The 20,430-nt window shown below is 34.4% G+C and overlaps 1 protein-coding gene across 1 annotated transcript; it reads left to right on the forward strand.

Moving 5' to 3' along the window:
- The first annotated feature begins 8,615 nt into the window (after nucleotides 1–8,615).
- OR6C320 (olfactory receptor family 6 subfamily C member 320) lies at nucleotides 8,616–9,590 on the forward strand. Its single transcript, XM_001490390.6, has one exon. The coding sequence runs from the start codon at nucleotides 8,616–8,618 to the stop codon at nucleotides 9,588–9,590; it is 975 nt and encodes a 324-aa protein (XP_001490440.6).
- Nucleotides 9,591–20,430: the final 10,840 nt, after the last annotated feature.

The following is a 20,430-nucleotide window of genomic DNA, read 5'->3' on the forward strand; positions in this document are numbered from 1 at the left end:
TGACAAACTGAAAGTGAAAGGATGGAAAAAGATACTCCATGCAAATGGCAAAGAAAAGAAAGTGGGGTTAGCAATACTTACATCAGAAAAAATAGATTTTAAAACAAAAACTGTGACAAGAGACAAAGAAAGGCACTACATAATGATAGATGGAATGATCCAACAAGAAGGTATAACACTTGTTAATATCTATGCACCCAATATAGGAGCACCTAAATATATAAAGCAATTATTGACAGATATAAAAGGAGAAATAGACAGTAACACAATACTAGTAGGGGACTTTAACACTCCACTTACACCAATGGATAGATCATCCAAACAGAAGAGCAATAAGGAAACACTGGCCTTAAACAACACATTTGACCAGATGGACTTAGTGGATATATATAGAACATTCCATCCAAAAACCACAGAATACACATTCTTTTCAAATGCACCTGGAACATTCTCCAGGATTGATCACATATAAGGCCACAAAACAAGTCTCAATAAACTTAAGAAGATCGAAATAATACCATGCATCATTCCCGACCACAAAGGTATGAAACAAGAAACAATTACAAGAAGAAAATCAGAAAAGCCACAAAAATGTGGATATTAAACAAAATGCTGCTGAACAATGATTGGGTCATTGAAGAAATCAAAGGAGAAATCAAAAAATTCCTGGAGACAAATGAAAATATGACATGCCAAAATCTATGGGATACAGCAAAATTAGTTCTAAGAGGGAAGTTTATAACAATTCAGACCTACCACAACAAAGAAGAAAAATCCCAAATAAACAATCTAACGGTGCAACTAAGGTACTGGAAAAAGAAGAGCAAGCAATGCCCAAAATCAGCAGAAGGAAGGAAATAATAAAAGAGCAGAAATAAACAAAATGGAGACTAAAAAAAACAATAGAAAAAATTAAGGAAACCAAGAGTTGGTTCTTTAAAAAGATAAACAAACTTGACACAACCTTAGCTAGACTCACCAAGAAAAAAAGAGAGAAGCTCAAATAAATAAAATCAGAAATGAAAAGGGCCAGCCCCTTGGCCGAGTGGTTAAGTTCACGTGCTCCGCTGCAGCGGCCCAGGGTTCGGATCCTGGGCGAGGACATGGCACCGCTCATCAGGCCACGTTGAGGCGGTGTCCCATACGCCACAACTAGAAGGACCTGCAACTAAGATATACAACTATGTACCAGGGGGGATTTGGGGAGATAAATAAGGAAAAAAAAAAAGATTGGCCACAGTTGTTAGCTCAGGTGCCAATCTTTAAAAAAAACAAAAAAATGAAAGAAGAGAAATTACAATGGACACCTCAGAAATACAAAAGATAAGAGAATACTATGAAAAGCTATAAGCCAACAAATTGGATAATCTAGAAGAAATGGATAAATTCTTAGAAATATACAATCTTCCAAAACTGGACAAGAAGAAGTAGAGAATTTGAATAGACCAATCACCAGTAAGGAGATTGAAAGAGCAATCAAAAACCTCCCAAAAAATAAAAGTCCAGGACCAGATGGCTTCCCTAGGGAATTCTACGAGACATTCAAAGAAGACTTAATACCTATCCATCTCAAACTCTTCCAAAAAATTGAAGAGGAGGGGAGGCTTCTTAACTCATTCTATGAAGTCAACATTATCCTGATACCAAAACCAGACAAGGACAACACAAAAAAAGAAAATTACAGGCCAATATCACTGATAAACATCGATGCAAAAATCCTCAACGAAATATTAACAAATCGAATACAACAACACATTAAAAAGATCAGACGTCATGATCAAGTGGGTTTCATTCCAGGGATGCAGGGATGGTTCAACATCCACAAATCTAGCAACGTGATACACCACATTAACAAAATGAAGAACAAAAATCACATGATCATCTCAATAGATGCAGAGAAAGCATTTGACAAGATACACCATCCATTTATGATAAAAACTCTAAATAAAATGGATATAGAAGGAAAATACCTCAACATAATACCTCAACATAATAAAGGCCATATATGACAAACCCACAGCAAACATCATTCTCAATGGAGAAAACCTGAAAGCTATCCCTCTAAGAACAGGAACCAGACAAGAAAGCCCACTTTCACCACTCTCATTTGACATAGTTTTGGAAGTCCTAGCCAGAGCAATCAGGCAAGAAAAAGAAATAAAAGGGATCCATATTGGAAAAGAAGAAGTGAAACTGTCACTCTTCGCAGATGACATGATTTTATATATAGAAAACCCTAAAGAATCCAGTAACAAACTTTTAGAAATAGTAAATGAATGCAGTCAAGTCATGGGATAGAAAATCAACATACAAAAATCGGTGGCGTTTCTATATACTAACAACGAAGTGGCAGAAAGAGAAATTAAGAACACAATACCATTTACAACTGCAACAAAAAGAATGAAATACCTAGGAATAAACTTAACCAAAGAGGTGAAAGACCTGACACCGAAAACTATAAAACATTGTTGAAAGAAATGGAATAAGACACAAAGAAACGGAAAGACATTCCATGTTCTTGGACTGGAAGAATTAGCATAGTTAAAATGTCCACACTTCCTAAACAATCTATAGATTGAATGCAATCCCTATCAAATTTCCAACAACATTTTTCACAGAAATAGAGCAAAGAATCCTAAAATTCTTGAATCTAAAATACCGAACAACAAATGACCCTGAATAGCCAAAGGATTCCTGAGAAAAAAGAATACAGCTGGAGGTCTCACATTCCCTGATTTCAAAATATACTAGAAAGCCATAGTAATCAAAACAGCATGGTACTGGCACAAAAACAGACACACAGATCAATGGAACAGAATTGAGAGCCCAGAAATAAACCCACACATTTATGGACAGCTAATATTCAACAAGGGAGCCAAGAGCATACTGTGGAGAAAGGAGAGTCTCTTCAATAAATGGGGTTGGGAAAACTGGACAACCACATGCAAAAGAATTAAAGCAGACCATTGTCTTAAACCATGCACAAAAAAATGAACTCAAAATAGATTAAAGACTTGAATGTAAGACCCAAAACCATGAAACTTCTAGAAGAATACAAAAGCAGTATGCTCTTTGACAGCATATTTTCAAGTACCGTGTCAGACCGGGCTAGGGAAACAAAAGAAAAATGAACAAATGGGAGTACATCAAACTAAAAAGCTTCTGCACAGCAAAGGAGACTATAAACAAAATGAAAAGACAACTTAAGATATTTGCAAATCATATATCAGATAAAAGGTTAATATCCAAAATATACAAAGATCTCATACAGCTCAACAACAAAAAACCCAACAACCCAATTCCAAAACAGGCAAAAGATCCGAACAGAGATTTCTCCAAAGAAGACATATGGATGGCCAAGAGATACATGAAAAGATGTTCAACATCATTAGCTATCAGGGAAATGCAAATCAAACGTCCAATGAGATATCACTTCACTCCGGTCAGAATGGCTATAATTAACAAGACAGGAAACAAGTGTTGGAGAGGGTGTAGAGAGAAGGGAACCCTCATACACTGCTGGTGGCAGTGCAAACTGGTGCAACCACTATGGAAAGCAGTATGATGTATCCTCAGAAAATTAAGAATAGATCTACCATGTGATCCAGCTATTCCACAGCTGGGTATTTATCCAAAGAACTGGAAAACACAAATGCATAAAGATACATGCACCCCTATATTCATTACAGCATTATTCGCAATAGCCAAGACTCGGAAGCAACCTAGGTGCCCATCAAGGGACAAATAGATAAAGAATTTGTGGTATATATACACAATGGAATACTACTCAGCCATAAGAAATGATGAAATCCAACTATCTGTGGCAACATGGATGGACCTTGAGGGTATTATGCTAAGTGAAATAAGTCAGAGTGAGAAAGTCAAATACCGTATGATCTCACTCGTAAGTTGAAGATAAAAACAACGACAAACAAATACACAACAACAGAGATTGGATTGGTGGTTACCATAGGGAAAGGGGTAGGGGCGAGGGCAAAAGGGGTGATTGGGTTCACATGTGTGGTGATGGACTATAAATAGTTTTTGGGTGGTGAACACGATGTAATCAACACAGAATTCAAAATATATTACGAGGTACATCTGAAAGCTAAATAATGTTATAATCCAATGTTACTGCAATAAAAAATAAATAATAAAAAAATAAAAAGTAAAAAAAATACAGTGTAGAATGGCAAGATAATATAAATATGAAAGAGTTCACAGAACAATGCATATATAATGGGGTCTTCTAACATTTGATGGATTGGATATTTAGTAGGAGAGCATATTTAGAACATGGAAAAATTTTTATTTGGAGATAATAGCTACTAATTTTCCATAACTGATGAAAGACACCCATTTGAACTTTTTGGAATCCAAATAAATACTATGCAAGTTTAAATAAAAGAAATCCATGAGAAGGAAAATCTAAATGGAATTGCTGAAATTGCCAGGATAAAGAGAAATATTTAAGTGCAGTAAGAAAGTAAATATAGATTAGAAACACATGGCAACTAATAATTCAACAACAACTTTGTGATACAAAGTTTAACAAAAATACGGAGAGAAAAATAACTATCAAATTAGACTTGTATATGCAGCAAAATCATTATTTATGAATTAAAGTTTAAAGGTTTTTTAGGCAGAGAAATAGCTAGGAGAGTTAGTTTTTCAAAAACATCAGAAAATGAAAAAAATATAAGTCACACATTGAGAGGCAATATTTGCAGCTAGAAATGATTAGTATCTGTGATATATAAAAACACTCTTGTGAAAACATAGGGAATAGATAAACAACCTACATAAAACTGGCTTAACTTCACAGGGCATGAAATATCTGAAGATGAGTTTCAACCTCTTTTCTTCAGGAAAATGTCATTAACATCACTATGGAGAAAATAAGTTCAAAGAACTTTAAATATATATCAACCCTCAGATGGAAAACAGCTGGAAGAATGGGAAATACGAGATTGACATAAATTGGAGAGATAACAAGATAGGGAAGAGTTATCAGGCCAGAATACAGGGAAGTGAGATCCAGGAAAATAAGTTCAGCCCTTGGGCCTCCTTTCCCCTGAGGGAATTGCTGATTCAGAAGTGTCATCACTGAGGAAAGCTCAGTGTTTTTGACTGATTCCTGGGTCCAGGGAGTCAGACACAGGGCGCATCAGAGGAGATTTGGTGAACACCCCTAATTTTAGGTTGAGAAACTCTACTGGCAGACTCTCTCAGGTACAGAATTTTCATCTTCAAATCCTCTCAATATGTGCATTTGGACTGAGATTGTCCTAGAGTAGTAAGGGCTTCAGGTACCTGGCAAAATCAAAACAAACATTTTTGGAGGAAATATCATCATATTAATCCACATTTTTTTTCCAATTGCGCACCAAATGAATACAGTGGATTAACCTCTGTGGTGCTGGATTGATGTATTGGAGTGAACTCGTGTCATTCAACAAATAGATTATAGAAACATAGAGATATAAATATCTGTATATATGTGTGTGTGTGTAAATGTGCACGTGTATAAATATATGAGTGTGTGCATATACATATATATATATACCTCTCTGAATATATTGATAAGTATATGCATATTGTATATGTGCATATATGTGTATGTATAAGTGTGCATGTGTGTAAATCTATCCACTGTGAGGACCTGAGAATGTTGATCCCCCATAATAATGAGCATATGTAACACTCATAGCACCCAGATCTTAGCTTTCAAATAACTTTCTTCAGCATTAAAAAAGAAAGGACTCCTTGAAGAAATCATTTAGACCAAGTTTGGTGTAGAAAAGGTACAAGACGAGCCGCTTTGTGGTGCCAGGGAATAAAGAAGCCCTCGAACGTGGATAGGGCTTCTCAAAAGCACAAGGGAACAATCGTGAAGGGATCTACACTGGCCAAGTCTGGGGCAACAGAACATCAAAATAAATAATGATAATAATGAATAAAATTGGAAACCACAAATTTGTAATGATATAAAGTAATTTATCTATAAATTGAAAGTTGTCCAAGGATTGAGATATTTACATAGTATTCAAAGTATCTACACAAAAGATTTATTGGTTTAAAAGACAAAAGAGTAACTTTATGGTGAACAATCTTGTAAATTAATCAAGAAATTAAAAAAATATCGCCAATCATGGGAAAAAATGAAATAGTGTGATGCCTGATAAGATTCCACGAGAAGACATCATGACTTCTGTGATATCTCTGCCAAAGGTTAGTAAACTTAATATAATCATGCAAAAACTTCAGACAAAAATTGAAGGATATAATATAAAATTTTTGGAAAATAATTTCCAGTCAACATTCTTGAAAGTTAAGGATAGACTAAGGAACTGTTCCAAATTAAAGAAGACTGAAAGTTTTTGACAATTAAATGAAACATGTAATTCAAAACTATATTCTTTTTTCTATAAAGGAAAATTTCTGGACAACTGGTGAAACTTGAATAGAATTGGAGAATTAGATTTGATGTTGGAGTATTGTTAATGTCCTGATAACGAAGGTTGTATTGTGCTTATCTAGTCGAATATTCTTTTTTGTCACACATACACGCTAATATATTGAGTGGCAAATTGAGTAGCAAATGATTCAGGAATAAAAGATCCATGTTGCCTGTTTTGTATTGTTTCAAAATCAAAATAAATAGGGAACCACTTAAGTACTTTGTTATTGTGCTCTTGAGTCAGTTCTGACTCGCAGCTACCCTGTGTACAGCAGAGCGGAACCCTGCCCGGTCTTTTTGCTCCATCCTCTTATGATTTGGTGCTGCATCAGATGATGCTCCACTGCTATTCAGAGGGATTTCAGGGACAATTTTTTGGAAGTGGGATCTCAGTGGCATAGCTTTCAGCATCACAGCAACAAGCAGCCGCCACAGTATGACAACCAACAGACAGGTGGTGTGGTTCCCTGACTGGGAAAGGAACCTCAGCCCATGGCAGTTTCCAATTTTGGGGCTGAGTCACAATCAAGTTAATGGATTCCTCACATATTGCCTAGTGGAAAAAAGAAACAGGTTCCTTTCGAGGCTGAACTCTCTTTCTAGTAGTATTGGGAATATTGTCCTAGACCAGTGGAATATCTGAAATTCTTGTTGGCATTAAGTCTAGAGTTTAAATCACTTCTAGTTCTCTTTGGGGAGGACGTCCCTTCAGTTTTGTAGATAAAATAATTCACAGTGGTTTTTAATTTCTTATTTCTTTGTTTTCTCTCTATCTCTCTCTCTCTGTCTTTTTTTTTTTTCCATAATTGGTGTCCTGACATCAGTCTCTAGAGGGCATTTCTTTTTCCTTCCTCTTTCTATTTCAAGTAATCAGTTAATCTCATTGTGTCTCTTGTGAAGAAAATGATAAAACTGTGGCTTTTGTTAGTGTACAACTGGAAGCAATAATTCCTGGTTACAAAATTTGGGTTTCTTTCATCTGAGAGATTTCTCAAACATCTTTTCGTTTAGAGCATCATCTTTACATTTAGAATTTTCATGAAGATTTTTTCTCGATTTAAATATATAAGAAAAAAAACCAGAAAAATCTTATCTGGCATGGAAAAGGATTCTAGCTGAATTATCTGTAATATCAAGGTCCTGTGATTTTGATGAGTGTAAGCAAAAGTGGAAGACATTAGCAGATGCATATAATTTCCAGCCTGCATATCTGTTTTGAGTCTTTTTCCAGAAAAATATTGAAATTAAATTTCTTCTTGAAATACTTGAATATTTTATAGTTTTATAAAAGAGAGAATATACTTTATTTATTTTTGACTCTTGTTTCTACCATATTCTCAGAAGGGGAAAGTTATATCAATATATCCCGGACATGGTAAGTCATTTATTCCTTGGAATAGCTATCTAGATCATAAATGAGAGCAATTCTGCAACCACAGGTCAGGTAATATTCACTGACTTTTAAACTGTCATATATGTTTCTCTTTTTATGTAGATGCAACATTCAATACTTCCTGATTAAATACAACTAATTATGAGAAGACTGATGTATTTGAAACCCCCCAAAAATAATCATTAAATGAAATGAAGGAACAATGGAGAAGTACCGCAGTCGGACAAAATAATTAATGGTATATATTAGGGTATTCCAATCACCAAGAAAATATGTAATTTCTATGTGCTCCATATATTTAAAAAGTATTTTGATGAGCTAAGAAGTTTTGCATAAACACTGCAAACTGACACTGGTATACTTGTCTAGATGTTACAAGAATTTTTTCAATAATATATGCAATATACATTGAAAATACATTTCAAGTAATAGGTATGTTGTCTCTCTTTAGAACAGTTAAAGAGATTCAGCTCATTGGAAATGATCAGATAAAATTTAAATTATCTTTCAAGGTCAAATGGGGAAAAAGAAAGAATTTAGTAGTGTTGTAAAGATCACCGTGGCTTATGGAACAGTCAGTTGGAGGGTGCTTAGGTTGATCTATGCTGTAATGTTAGATATCATCTTTCTTGTCAAATTGGATCAACCTTTTGAGCTTGTTTACTTTTCTGAAACTTTTTTGTCTGTAGCTTTTAAAAAATTCAGTTCTTTCCCCTTTTGGAGTTGTTTTCCTATGTCTATTTAATAGAACTCAAATCTGAAATGAAGAACCAGTCAGGAGAAATAGAATTCATTCTCCTGGGGCTGACTGATGACCCGCAATTGCAAATGGTGATTTTTATATTTCTCTTTCTAAACTACATGTTGAGTATGATGGGGAATTTATCCATCATCCTCCTTACCTTGCTGAATCCCTGCCTCAAGACTCCCATGTATTTTTTCCTCCGAAATTTCTCCTTCTTAGAAGTTTTATTGACAACTATCTGTATTCCCAGATTCTTGGTCACCATCGTGACTAAAAACAAAATCATTTCCTACAATGGTTGTGTATCTCAGTTATTCTTTTCCCTCTTCATAGCAGTTACAGAGTATTACCTACTGGTTGCCATGTCTTTTGACCGTTATGTAGCAATCTGCAAACCCTTACATTACCCCATCATTATGAGCAACAAAATGTGCTACCGGCTTGTGCTCAGTTCATGGACAGCCGGCTTTCTGATTACCTTTCCACCCTTGGTCTTGGGACTGAAACTGGAATTCTGTGCTTCCAAAGTAATTGATCATTTCATATGTGACACTTCGCCTGTGCTGCAGATTTCTTGCACAGACACGCGTTTCCTCGAATTGGTTTCATTTGTCTTAGCTGGTGGAACGCTCATGGTCACGTTGCTCTTAGTAGTTTTTTCCTACATGTATATTATCAAGACCATTCTAAAAATCTCCTCTGCTCAGAAAAGAACAAAGGCTTTTTCCACGTGTTCTTCTCATATGATCGTAGTCTCCCTTACTTATGGGAGCTGTATCTTTATTCACATGAAGCCAGCAGCAAAGGAAAGGGTGACTTTAACCAAAGGTGTAGCTGTTATCTACACCTCAGTTGCCCCTTTGTTAAATCCTTTCATTTATAGTCTAAGGAACCAGCAAGTGAAACAAGCCTTCAAAGATACTCTCCAAAAGATTTTTTTTTTCCAGAAAATGAGGAAAAAATTTAATGTTAAAATCTTTGAGAAAAGGTAAAAAATGTTTACTTATGCTTTAAGTTTACTTAATCTGTACGTCAATTAATTAACCTTCTCCTAACATTTTAACTAAACCTTTCAGCACAATGCCCCTTTTCCTTCCTGCTTCTCTTTATGATTAGCATTCCTTTCTGTGCCATAGGAAGAGTCTTCTCTTCTAGTTATCAACACAAATGCTAAATTTCATTTACTCTGCAAGACATGATGCTGACCTTCTCCTTGTAAAATAACTATTTTAATCACATATTAATCATAAGAGAATTTTAAAGATATAAATATTTCAGCATGCACTACCACTGGGGCTCTAAGAAGGACTTCAAATGTCACGTGCTGTTATCATAAGCCTGATCACTAAGAGTGCAGAATTTTGAGCCAGTTGACCAAGGTTTTAATCCAGAAAAACGTGTGAGCCTGTTCAAGCTTCTCAAATTCTTTGCTGCTAAATTTCTCCAGTTATAAAATAAATGTAATAATAATAATTCATTTTTATAAGGTTATTTTGATAATGAAAGGAGATAGTGTATATAAAGTGATTCTAGATCTGTATCTGGCTGAGAATGAACTCTCAATAAAAGCTAGCTGCCTTTGGGGGAAAAGGTTGCTTCAGTTGAGATAAAATTCAACAAGGCAAGAAAAAATGGAGGCTTCAAATCATAAAAAGGTTTGTTTGTCCTAAAACATACTAGGACTTTATCTGGAAGTTCTATAGACCTGAAAATTTAGAGTGAATAAGACTTACCCACCTGGTTAGCTTATTTAAATACAAGTTCCATGTTCTCATCTCTAAAGTATATTTTCATTTTACCTGGAGTACAGTCTAAAAACATAGACTGTAGGTGATTCTGAGGCAGGTGGTTCATATCTGAGTTTTATTTTTTAATTTAATAATCTGTGTGATCTGATTTTTATTTTTAAAAAATTGTTCTATTACCTGTATTGAAGGTGGGTTTTTAGATGGTGGAGTGAGGAAGACAAGTTAGAGGGCTAATGTGGTGTATTAAATGAGTTCTTTGAGAGTTCAAATGAAATAGTGGCATGAATCCATAGCTCAGGGAGATGCCTCGAGAGAGATTTTGGAGAACAAACTGAGGGAACTGCTGAGTATTGGATCTCTGCGAAAAATGAAAGGAGGTTTTAGAAAATGAGTTGAGTCCTCGTGGGACTTCCCCTGCGCTCACTCCTGCACATTCTCCCCCATATATTTAATGCCTCTTAAGAAAGCAATATTATTGACATCCTGTCAGAGAAAAAATGTGTCCTACAAGGAAATCCCTAAAGTACATAGATTCCATATTGGATATAATATTACCATCAGAGAGATATGAGTGAAAAACCATTAAGGTATTTGGCACTAAACTATTATCCATGCACCCCTGTATAGAAATAATTTAAGTTGAGTTTTGTGTTCGGATTCATTTTACTATTTTTAAGTGACCACTGTTAAACATCTGCTTTTCTACGGCAAATAGAAGACAGTGAGGCTGTGTTATTATATTCAAGGCCCTTAAAAGCTTTCCAATAAGCTCTTTAAAAACTGCTAGGTCCTTCTTAGACATATAATTTGTGAATATTTTTTCCATCCTTTGGATGGTCTTTTCACTTTCCAAATAGTATCCTTTGCTCACAAAAGTTTTAATTTTGTTCAAGTCAATTTTTCCAAATTTTTCTTTTCTTGCCTATGGTTTTGTTGTCATATTTAAGAAACCATTACCTAATCCAAAGTTACAAAGATTTATGCTCATAATTTCTACTAAGAAATTTACAGTTTCAGGTTTTACAATTAAGACCTTGATTTCTTTTGAGTTGATTTTTGTATACGGTGTAAGTAGCCATCAAAGTTTTCTTTTGCTTGTAGATATCCAGTTACACCAACACGATTTGTTGAAAAGACTATTATTTCCTCATTGAATACTCTTGGCATCCTTGTTAAAATGCAATTGACTATAAATATTTATAGGACTCTCAGTTCTATTCCATTGACCTGAATGTTTGTTGTTATGCCTGTTCACACTGTCTTGGTTATTGTAGCTTTACAGTAAGTTTTGAAATTATAAAGTGTGACTCTTTCAACTTTGTTCCTCTTTTTTGACATTGCTTTGGCTATTCAGATTCCCTTGCAATTCCATTTGAATTTTCATATTGAATTGCCCACTTATGGGAAAAGCACAGTTGAAATTTTTATAACTATTACACTAAATCTGTGATCATTTTGGGAAATATTGCCATCTTAATTAAAAATGTTAAGTCTGCTATCCATGAACATGAGATGTCTTTATTTAGTTCTTCTTTAAAAAAAGTTTTGTTATTTTCTTTGTACAAGTATTGCACTTTTTTGATTAATTTTACATAAAATAACTCCTATAATTGAACAATAAAAAGACTAAAAACTCGAGAAACAATAGGCAAACAAGTAGACATTTCTCCAAGGAAGACATCCAAATGGACAAAAAGCACAAGAAACATGCTTAGGATCAGTAGTCATAAGGATAATACAAATACTATATATATACCTATTTGTTATATATATACACACACACACACTTCTATACGTCACCAATAACACTTGTTACATATAGCAAAAACATATATATAATAACAAAAATAACAAGTGTTATTGATGATGCATAGAAATTGGAACTCTTATACATTGCCAGCAGGAATGTAAAATGGTGCAGCTACTTGGAAAACAGTTTGGCAATCCCTCAAAAAGTCAAATATATCACCATATGCCTTATCATATGACCTAGAAATTCTATTTCTAGGAATTGAAAACAATGTTCACACAAAAACATGTACACAGATGTTCACTGAAATATCATACGTAATTGCCAAAAAATTGAAAGAACCCAAATATCCTTTAAGTGATGACTAGATAAACAAACTATGGTTTATCCATACAATCGAATATTATTCAGCCATAAAGAAGAATGAAGTACCAATACATGCTACAGCATGGATGAACCTTAAAAACATGCCAGTGAAGAAAGTCAGACACAAAACTACACATAATCTATGATTGCATTGATGTGACATGTCCGGAATAGGCAAGTCCATAGAGACAGAAACTAAATTAGTAATTGTCTAGGGATGGGGGTAGCAGAGACAGGGGAATAGCTCTTTAATGTGTATGGGGTTTCTTGGGGTGATGAAAGTGTTCTGGAACTATATAAGGGAGATGGTTGCAAAACATGGTGAATATACTGAAAACCAATTAATTGTTCATTTTTAAATGGTTAAAATGGTGAATTTTGTCTGAGTTAAGAAAACACTGCCAAAAGAAAACATTTTTTCCCCTTATGTCTAGAGAATCTTTCTCTTTACTACACTTTTCCCATGAAAATACCTCAGAATATTGACACGAGGAAAAGTAGAAGGATATGTGTGGAACAAGGTCGTTAATTTTTTCTTGCTTTGTTGAGGACCCCTTTTGAGCCATATTAACTTTTAGTGTGCACTTTTTTGTTCAGTACAGTCTGCAGACTCATCTCATTCTCTCTTTTGATAGGAACCACTGATCATTTTAACACTTGCTGTTCTTTTCTCACTAAGTGTTGCTGTGGATTAGCACATGATATCTTAGTTTCTTTCTTGCTTCAAAACCCAAAAGAAACTAATTTTATTTCTACATTTTTTATATTAGCAGTCATCAAAGAAAAATTATGAGAACGTTAAATATATTAGACAGTATAGTATATTTGTTAGGAGAACTTTCTGTGGAGTTATCCTGAATTTGTCATTTAAAAACTTTCGTAATTCTGGAAAAACTTCTTAAACTCTCTATGCATCTTTTTCTTCCTCTGTGTAATGAGAATAAGTGATAAAATTACCTAGCTCATGGAGTTTTGTTCATGTCACTTACAGCAGTGCCTAGAAAGTGTAAATATGAAGAAACTATATAGAATATAAATGCAGTTATCACAATGCTCATGGCACAATGTCAGTCTACTCGCCAGTCTGACTACAAACATCTCTGGAGAATACCAGCCTCTGCTTGTCTTCCAACTTCCAAATTTTGCACAAATTCCTGTCATTGACAAACTGTAAATGAGGACCATGCAGAGAAGGAGACACTGGGAATGTCACCCACCTACTCCACTGACTAGAGAGCAAGTAAGAAAGTCGTATGTGATATTGAGTTGGCAACAGACAATTCAATGAAGATACTTTGAAAATAACCTAAGACATGATCTCAGAAATCACAAATTATTGCTTCTGTCACTGGCTGTGCCCAAGGAGGAATGTGAGTACTGAGGATAAGTGAGGAGAGATGAGATTCATTCTGCACTTTCTTGTTCAATTTACCTCCATTAAATAAGACACTGTTTGAAGAGACTAACAATATGAATGCTTAAGTCCTGTCATTTTTTCATACTACTTCAGACACCTTTGGCACCCTGGTTGAAAATTTTATTCTCAAGGGCACAATAGATCGGTTTCTGATGGGAGAAAACATGAGAAGGGGCTTGCCACATAGCCTAGTGGTTATGTTAGGTGAGCCTGACTTCAGTGGCCACAGTTCTGTTGATGGCAACAGACCTATGCCACTCATCAGTGGTCATGCTGTGGCAGTGACCCACATATAAAATAGAGGAAGACTGGAAACACGCCAGCTCAGGGCAAAGGAATGAGGAAAAATATGGTCAAAGTAGGTAAAAAAAATTATAGTACTTCTAAAGTAATTTAATTTTCCTTTGAGACTTGCAGGTTTAGATATCAAGCTTTAGAATAGTGTCTCAGGGAGAAGAGATCTCTGCTTATAAGGCCTCCTAGGCTAAATACCTTACACTCAACAAATCCTAGACCCTGGAAAGAAAACTGTGTTTCTTCATTTGTTCATTAATTCATTCATTCATTCATGCAATTTCTATCATTTTTTTTAAACCTGTGCAGATTGCACTAAATGGGTTTGTCTTTTTAAAATGGGTGTTAGGGTGATTTTTCCAAACTAGGATTTAGGGTTAAAAAATTAGAACAATTACATTATCTCCAAGTCATTTTGTCAAAGCATATAGAACATATATTTGTGCCAATTTTTGATTTTGAAATTTCTTTTCCCCTTAGAAATAATTTGAAGTTCATAATATCCTATATTTCTTAGTTATATTGAAGGCATGTGTTATGTCTCATTTTATATACTCTCCTTGTTCATCTGTATTATTTTTAAAAATATATAAAAGAGGAATATTTTGGCAGCTACCATTACTCTTAGGCCTCCTAGAGATTTGACAGGAATTTCATAAATAATGATATTTCTTATATAGAGAACATTTATTCTGCATTCTATGCTCAACTAGGTATGTCCTATACCAGATCTTATTTAATCTTTACAGCTATATAGTAAATTAGATCTGATTATCTCCTTTTTTATGAATGTGTAAATTGATGCTCCGAAAAGAGGAATAACCATATTTGAAACTCTATAAGGACCTGATATTTTTGCATAGGTTATATGCACGGTTTTATAGGCTTTTTTCACTCACACTGTCTCATTTGGCCATGATTATATTATTATAGACTAGTCAGGGAAGGTACTAACTCCTAACTATAATTGGCCTGTAAATTACAACATTAATCAATCAAAACAAGAAACTCTTCAGTTGCCATGCCTGGTGAGCAAGAGGGAACAGGAAAAAAAGTACTATGTCTTAGCTGTATTATGGTACCAAAGATTCTTACTGGAAGGCAGATTAAAAATAATGAAGTTACTGATCATACTTGGTACAATGTGGTAGATTACCAGTGTAATAAGTAGCATGCAGTATTGGGTAGAGATCTGCATCAGGAATTAAGATATTTGGTTGCTAATCTCTGTCTGAACAGTAATGTCAAGGGAAACAAATCTCACACTTAGTTTTGCTGTTTCTCGTTGTTACCATTTTCCATCTCATTGGACACTGTCCCCAAGTTTCCTTTTCCAAATTCAGTACTAATGTGCATCATGTTTTGTATTCCTCAGTGTTTTGTGTACATCCCTGTTCTGGCAATTTCGATTCACTGAATTAGTCCCTTTGAGCCAGCGGCAGAGAGAACAGATAAAAAAATTAACTGGCTTGTGCTACATAAAATCCTATGTAGAAACCATACTAGAGAGTTTTAAAACACCTTCTGATATTTTTTTCTCTTTTATATATCTGGTCTTTTATTCCTCTCTGTAGTCAAAGAGATACATCCTCTCTGGGTAAAATGGAAAATTTAAGACAAAAACATTGACAATAAAAGGGAAACTTGTTCAATGAGAGCAAATCTTTTCAGAAATCCTGGTTTTCATGGATTATAACAATCGCAGTCGCTAATATTTTTAATATTCCAGCCATTCTGAGTGTTAGTGAGCCTGTGAGGAAATCAGAGGTAAGTTGACATACAGAAGGCAATGGAAGTCCCCTAAACCTTACCATTGATTCATTACTTGTCAGCTCAACTTTTGATCAAATTGAACAGGATATATTGGAGTTATATACTGCTACTGGGTAACTTAAAAAGTGTAAAAAAGAGTTAGCATATATTTTTATTATATCAACTTATTCATTCTCTGTTAAATTAAGGCAAGAAATTAGTCTGTGACTGTGTGTTTCTAATTGAATATAGGCAATATAGAACTTTGTTTGACTTTAAGTTCAGGTGGTCTGTGATTATATTTGACATTTGCTAACTGTACGAATATATGTAAGGTATATAACTTCTTTGAGTGTCGTTCTTTATTTGGGAATAAAGATAGACGTTTCACAGGCATGTTATGAGGGCTAAATGAGATTAAATAAAAAGTCCTTAGTATTTTTCTGGAATAAATAATGCTTTTGTTAAATCACAATTTCTATGACTATCCATCCCAACAGTTAATTCCAGCTAAAAGAAAAATAAAGATAATAAAATAGCTATTCTAAAAGAAGATTAAGGGCCACACAATTTATAGAGTACTTTCATTTATATTATTTCAACTAATTTTCAAAAACACTCTTGAAATTTCAGCTCCATTTTAAACAGAAACTAACTGAAACTTAAAGAAATTAAGGAACTCATCCAAAGTTGTAAATCCATTAAGTGGCCCTTTTGTATTTTATCTCATGTTCCTCTAAATGCAAAGTCCAAATACTTTCTCTGATGAGAACTTATCCTAGAATGTCATAAATAGAAATTAATAGTGACTTGCCACCATAATCTTACTATCTTTTTACTTTTCTATCATTGTATAAATTATAGAGGCTTGCAAATGAACTGAAGGAGTGAGGTTATGGGCTAAGATTTACCATAAACCACTACAGATATGAATGTTACTATTTCTGAAATTGTAATTAAATGTGACTTGATGATCTCTCTTTTCCCTTAATTTGATTCTATGAACACTGATATGAATGCTGAGAATTGAACCCATCCATCATTACTGAAATGAAGAAATATAAATTACTCAGCTTTCTCCAGGGAATCAGTCGACTAAAATAATAGTGAAAAAACAGTAAAAAGCATCTAATAAAACAATTCTTCCAACCACTAGATGGATTCTCCTGAGGGATCTTTGCTTCACTCAGGCCAAGAGAAGTTCTTAAAGGAATCTAGTGTCAAGGCCCAAAGCCCAGAATGACTCAGCAGGGCCCATAATAAATGTAGAGTATTTATGAAGCTGAATTAGATGTTACCCAGGGCATTGAATTAAGCAATTTTCCTTTTCTCTAATGTGTTATCCCAAACCCAGAACAACTCTTTTAAACTCATAAAGTAAAAAGAAACAGAGTGATATAATTAATAAAGCACATGCTTTTGAGATATGATTTGTGAAATTTTTCTTTGATCTCTAATGAAGTTTAGCTGAATAAGAAAGAATTTAGTAAACACAGAAAAAATTGAAGCAAGTAGACTTTCAAAGATATTGAGCTACTAAAAGGTAATTCCACACAGTGCAACATAAAACTATTAAAAACAAAACCAACCACAAAACACACCAGAAATAAAATGGAAGGATCATAAAGCTCTTCTCTCAGTCTCTTGGAGGAACATCCTTTGGTCCTTCAAACTTAATATATCCTTTAATATAGAGTCCTTTTCTTACCTTAGACATCAATGAAATCAGCAATATCTAGTTTATTTAAAGGGTTATTGTTAATATGAACTTCATGGTGGGGATTTTGGAAGAGCAAGATATGAAGGTGTTTTCAGAATGAAACCTTGAAGATGCTTTTTTAAACATTTTATTTAACAAATATGAAATTTTATTGTTGATTTTCATTTCAAATAACTCAACGATTCTGTCTCAGAGATACTTCAAAGACAAGTAAGAATTGATTTTGATGAAATGGGTGGAAGTTAATATAAAGCTTAATAACCTAGAGCATGTTCTTCCAGGGGCAAAAATGGATCAACATTCAGAAATAAAAAGCTGAAAAGATGAGTTAAATACTTGGAGATATCCTCCATACTCGGCATGAATACATCCATGCAATGGCTAAAAGCTCTGGGAATCACATGCACCTTGTTAAACATTGAAGTTTATTTCTCGCAGAAGGCTGAGGAATGAATGCAGATAATTCTTATCAGGCTTATTTGACATTGGTAAATGAATACAATCCATTGAAATTTCTTAAATATTTTTTCATGAAAAGTATAGTATCCCACCTCCAATTCTGTGGCATTGGATCATTTTTTGCTAGAGTCTCCTTAAGGCTGTTTTTCTCTGGTCCTAGACGACTGACTAAAAAGTTTTCATTTTCAGTGATGATCACATGAACCCTTAAAATATCTATGAATACCTTTCTTCACAGCTCTTCACACACTCCTTCACAGGCTTAATCAGTAGCCAAAAGCTTTAAGTCGTTGTCTTATTATTCAGAAAAGTGTTAAAATTAACGGGAAACTTAAGAGGAAAAACAAATATGCGAAAAAGTTGAAATAAGGTTAAAAACAGAGTGCAATGATACATTATTCCCTATAGAATCATAATATTACAATATTTTTTTTTAAACACCTAGCTCTTCAATGTCAGTAAGTTATCGCAGAAATTTCAATCTTGAGATTGAAACCAAATCTTGTCTATTTGTTGAGAATGCATTTGGTAACTTCAAGGTGTTGTGAAAAACTAGTTCTTTCAATGAACAGCAAACCCTGACGAAGGAAGCGTGAAGGCACTGAGCGAGAGTAAACTTAATGAGAAGGATGAACTGTAAAGAAATTGAAGGAAAGGAATTTTGAAATGATGTTTTATGAAATTTTCTTTTAAATTATATATCAACAATTTTGGCTTCCTTTACATATCTTTCATTATAAATTTACTTACCACAGGGAATTTAGGTCAGGTAGATGAATACTTCTTGAAAGGTAGATAGTGTAGGAAAATACATCTTGCAAAACAAAGATACAACCTACTTAATATTCAGCCTAGAATTTGGCATAAAATAGAGAATTGCACCTGATGGCAGTAGGTAATTCAATGATAAACTCAACACTAATTAATTAATTAGACGTGTTTATGTTAAACCTACTATGACTATACGAGGCACTGGATTATGTTGCAATAACTTTGAAGGTGAGACTCTGTTCTAACCTTCAGAAATTCACAGAACAGTGGAGAAGTTCACAGGAGATTTCGGCACAGGATGTGTCATGGGTTGGGAAGAATGACTATAAGATTCTTACAAACTCTTACAATGGCTATTAAACCTAGTATTGAGGGAACAAGGAAAGAGGTGAATTTGGGTGTCATTGAAATCTGCTACTCACAATGCCAGTTACATACATGTTTTTTATTTAATGCAAGTTTCACATTCATTCTTATAAAGGTTGCTATTACTAATGAGGGGCAGAGAAATGAAGTGGCCATTGTGTGTGGCAACGCTGACGTGCTGCAAATACCTAATGTGCCTCAACTGTGGTGATCGAATTCTAGCTGAAGATGAGATAAGTGGATTGTGTGTGTGGGTGGTATGGGGGCTGGTAATGGGGTGGAGAAGGCAGATACACCATGGCGGGAGAGGTCACCACGTACACGAAGTGGAAGAACAAGGCTAAGATTCAGTTGCCTAGAATGCCTGACAGGTACTGTACGACCAAGTGATTCTACCTCATTTTCTTTTGTTGGTAGTGTTCCTATGTGATTCTCTTGCTGCTAAATTTATTTGTTACTCTTTATCTTAGAGATAGCTTTTTACACAGGACACCATCTTAATCCCAAGGTTTTCAGCTCAGTGGGTAGGGAATAGTTTCTCCATTGAGGACAGGCTTATAAGACTTTCATTAAATGCTAAGCAATTTTCTAAATGCTTCACATATATTAACTCATTTAATGTTCACAATAACCTAATGAGATAGGCTTGTTTACAGAGGAATAAACAGTGTATTTATGGATGAAGCAGAGAGGGACTAAGTGGTTTTTCAGATCTAGTAAGTGACTTGGATTCAAACCTAGATGTCCTCACTCTTCCTTATGGAAATATCTACAGTAATATCATTTAAATTTTATTTTCAAAAGAAAAAATTAAAACACTATTTTAACATAATTCCCTCAAGGTCCATCCATGTTGTTGTGGAAGGGACAATTTTTATTTTTTTATGGCTGAGTAGTATTCCATTGTATATATATACTATATCTTCTTTATCCAATCATCAGTTATGTTAAGTGAAATAAGCCGGATAGAGAAGGACAATCTCTGTATGACTCCACTGATATGAGGAATTTAAACATGGGGACAAAGAGAACGGATTAGTGGCTACCAGGGAAAAGGGGGAATGGGGGGTGGGCACAAAGGGTGAAGGGGTGCACCTACAACATGACTTACAATGATATACAACTGAAGTTTCACAAGATTGTAAACTATCATAAACTCAATAAAAATTAACTTTAAAAAATAAATAAA

This window comes from Equus caballus, chromosome 6 (genome assembly GCF_041296265.1).
Source record: "Equus caballus isolate H_3958 breed thoroughbred chromosome 6, TB-T2T, whole genome shotgun sequence".
Lineage (NCBI taxonomy): Eukaryota > Metazoa > Chordata > Mammalia > Perissodactyla > Equidae > Equus > Equus caballus.

Coding starts and splice junctions, on each gene's coding strand:
- OR6C320 (XM_001490390.6), top strand. CDS start 8,616: ATGAAGAACCAGTCAGGAGAAATAGAATTCATTCTCCTGGGGCTGACT.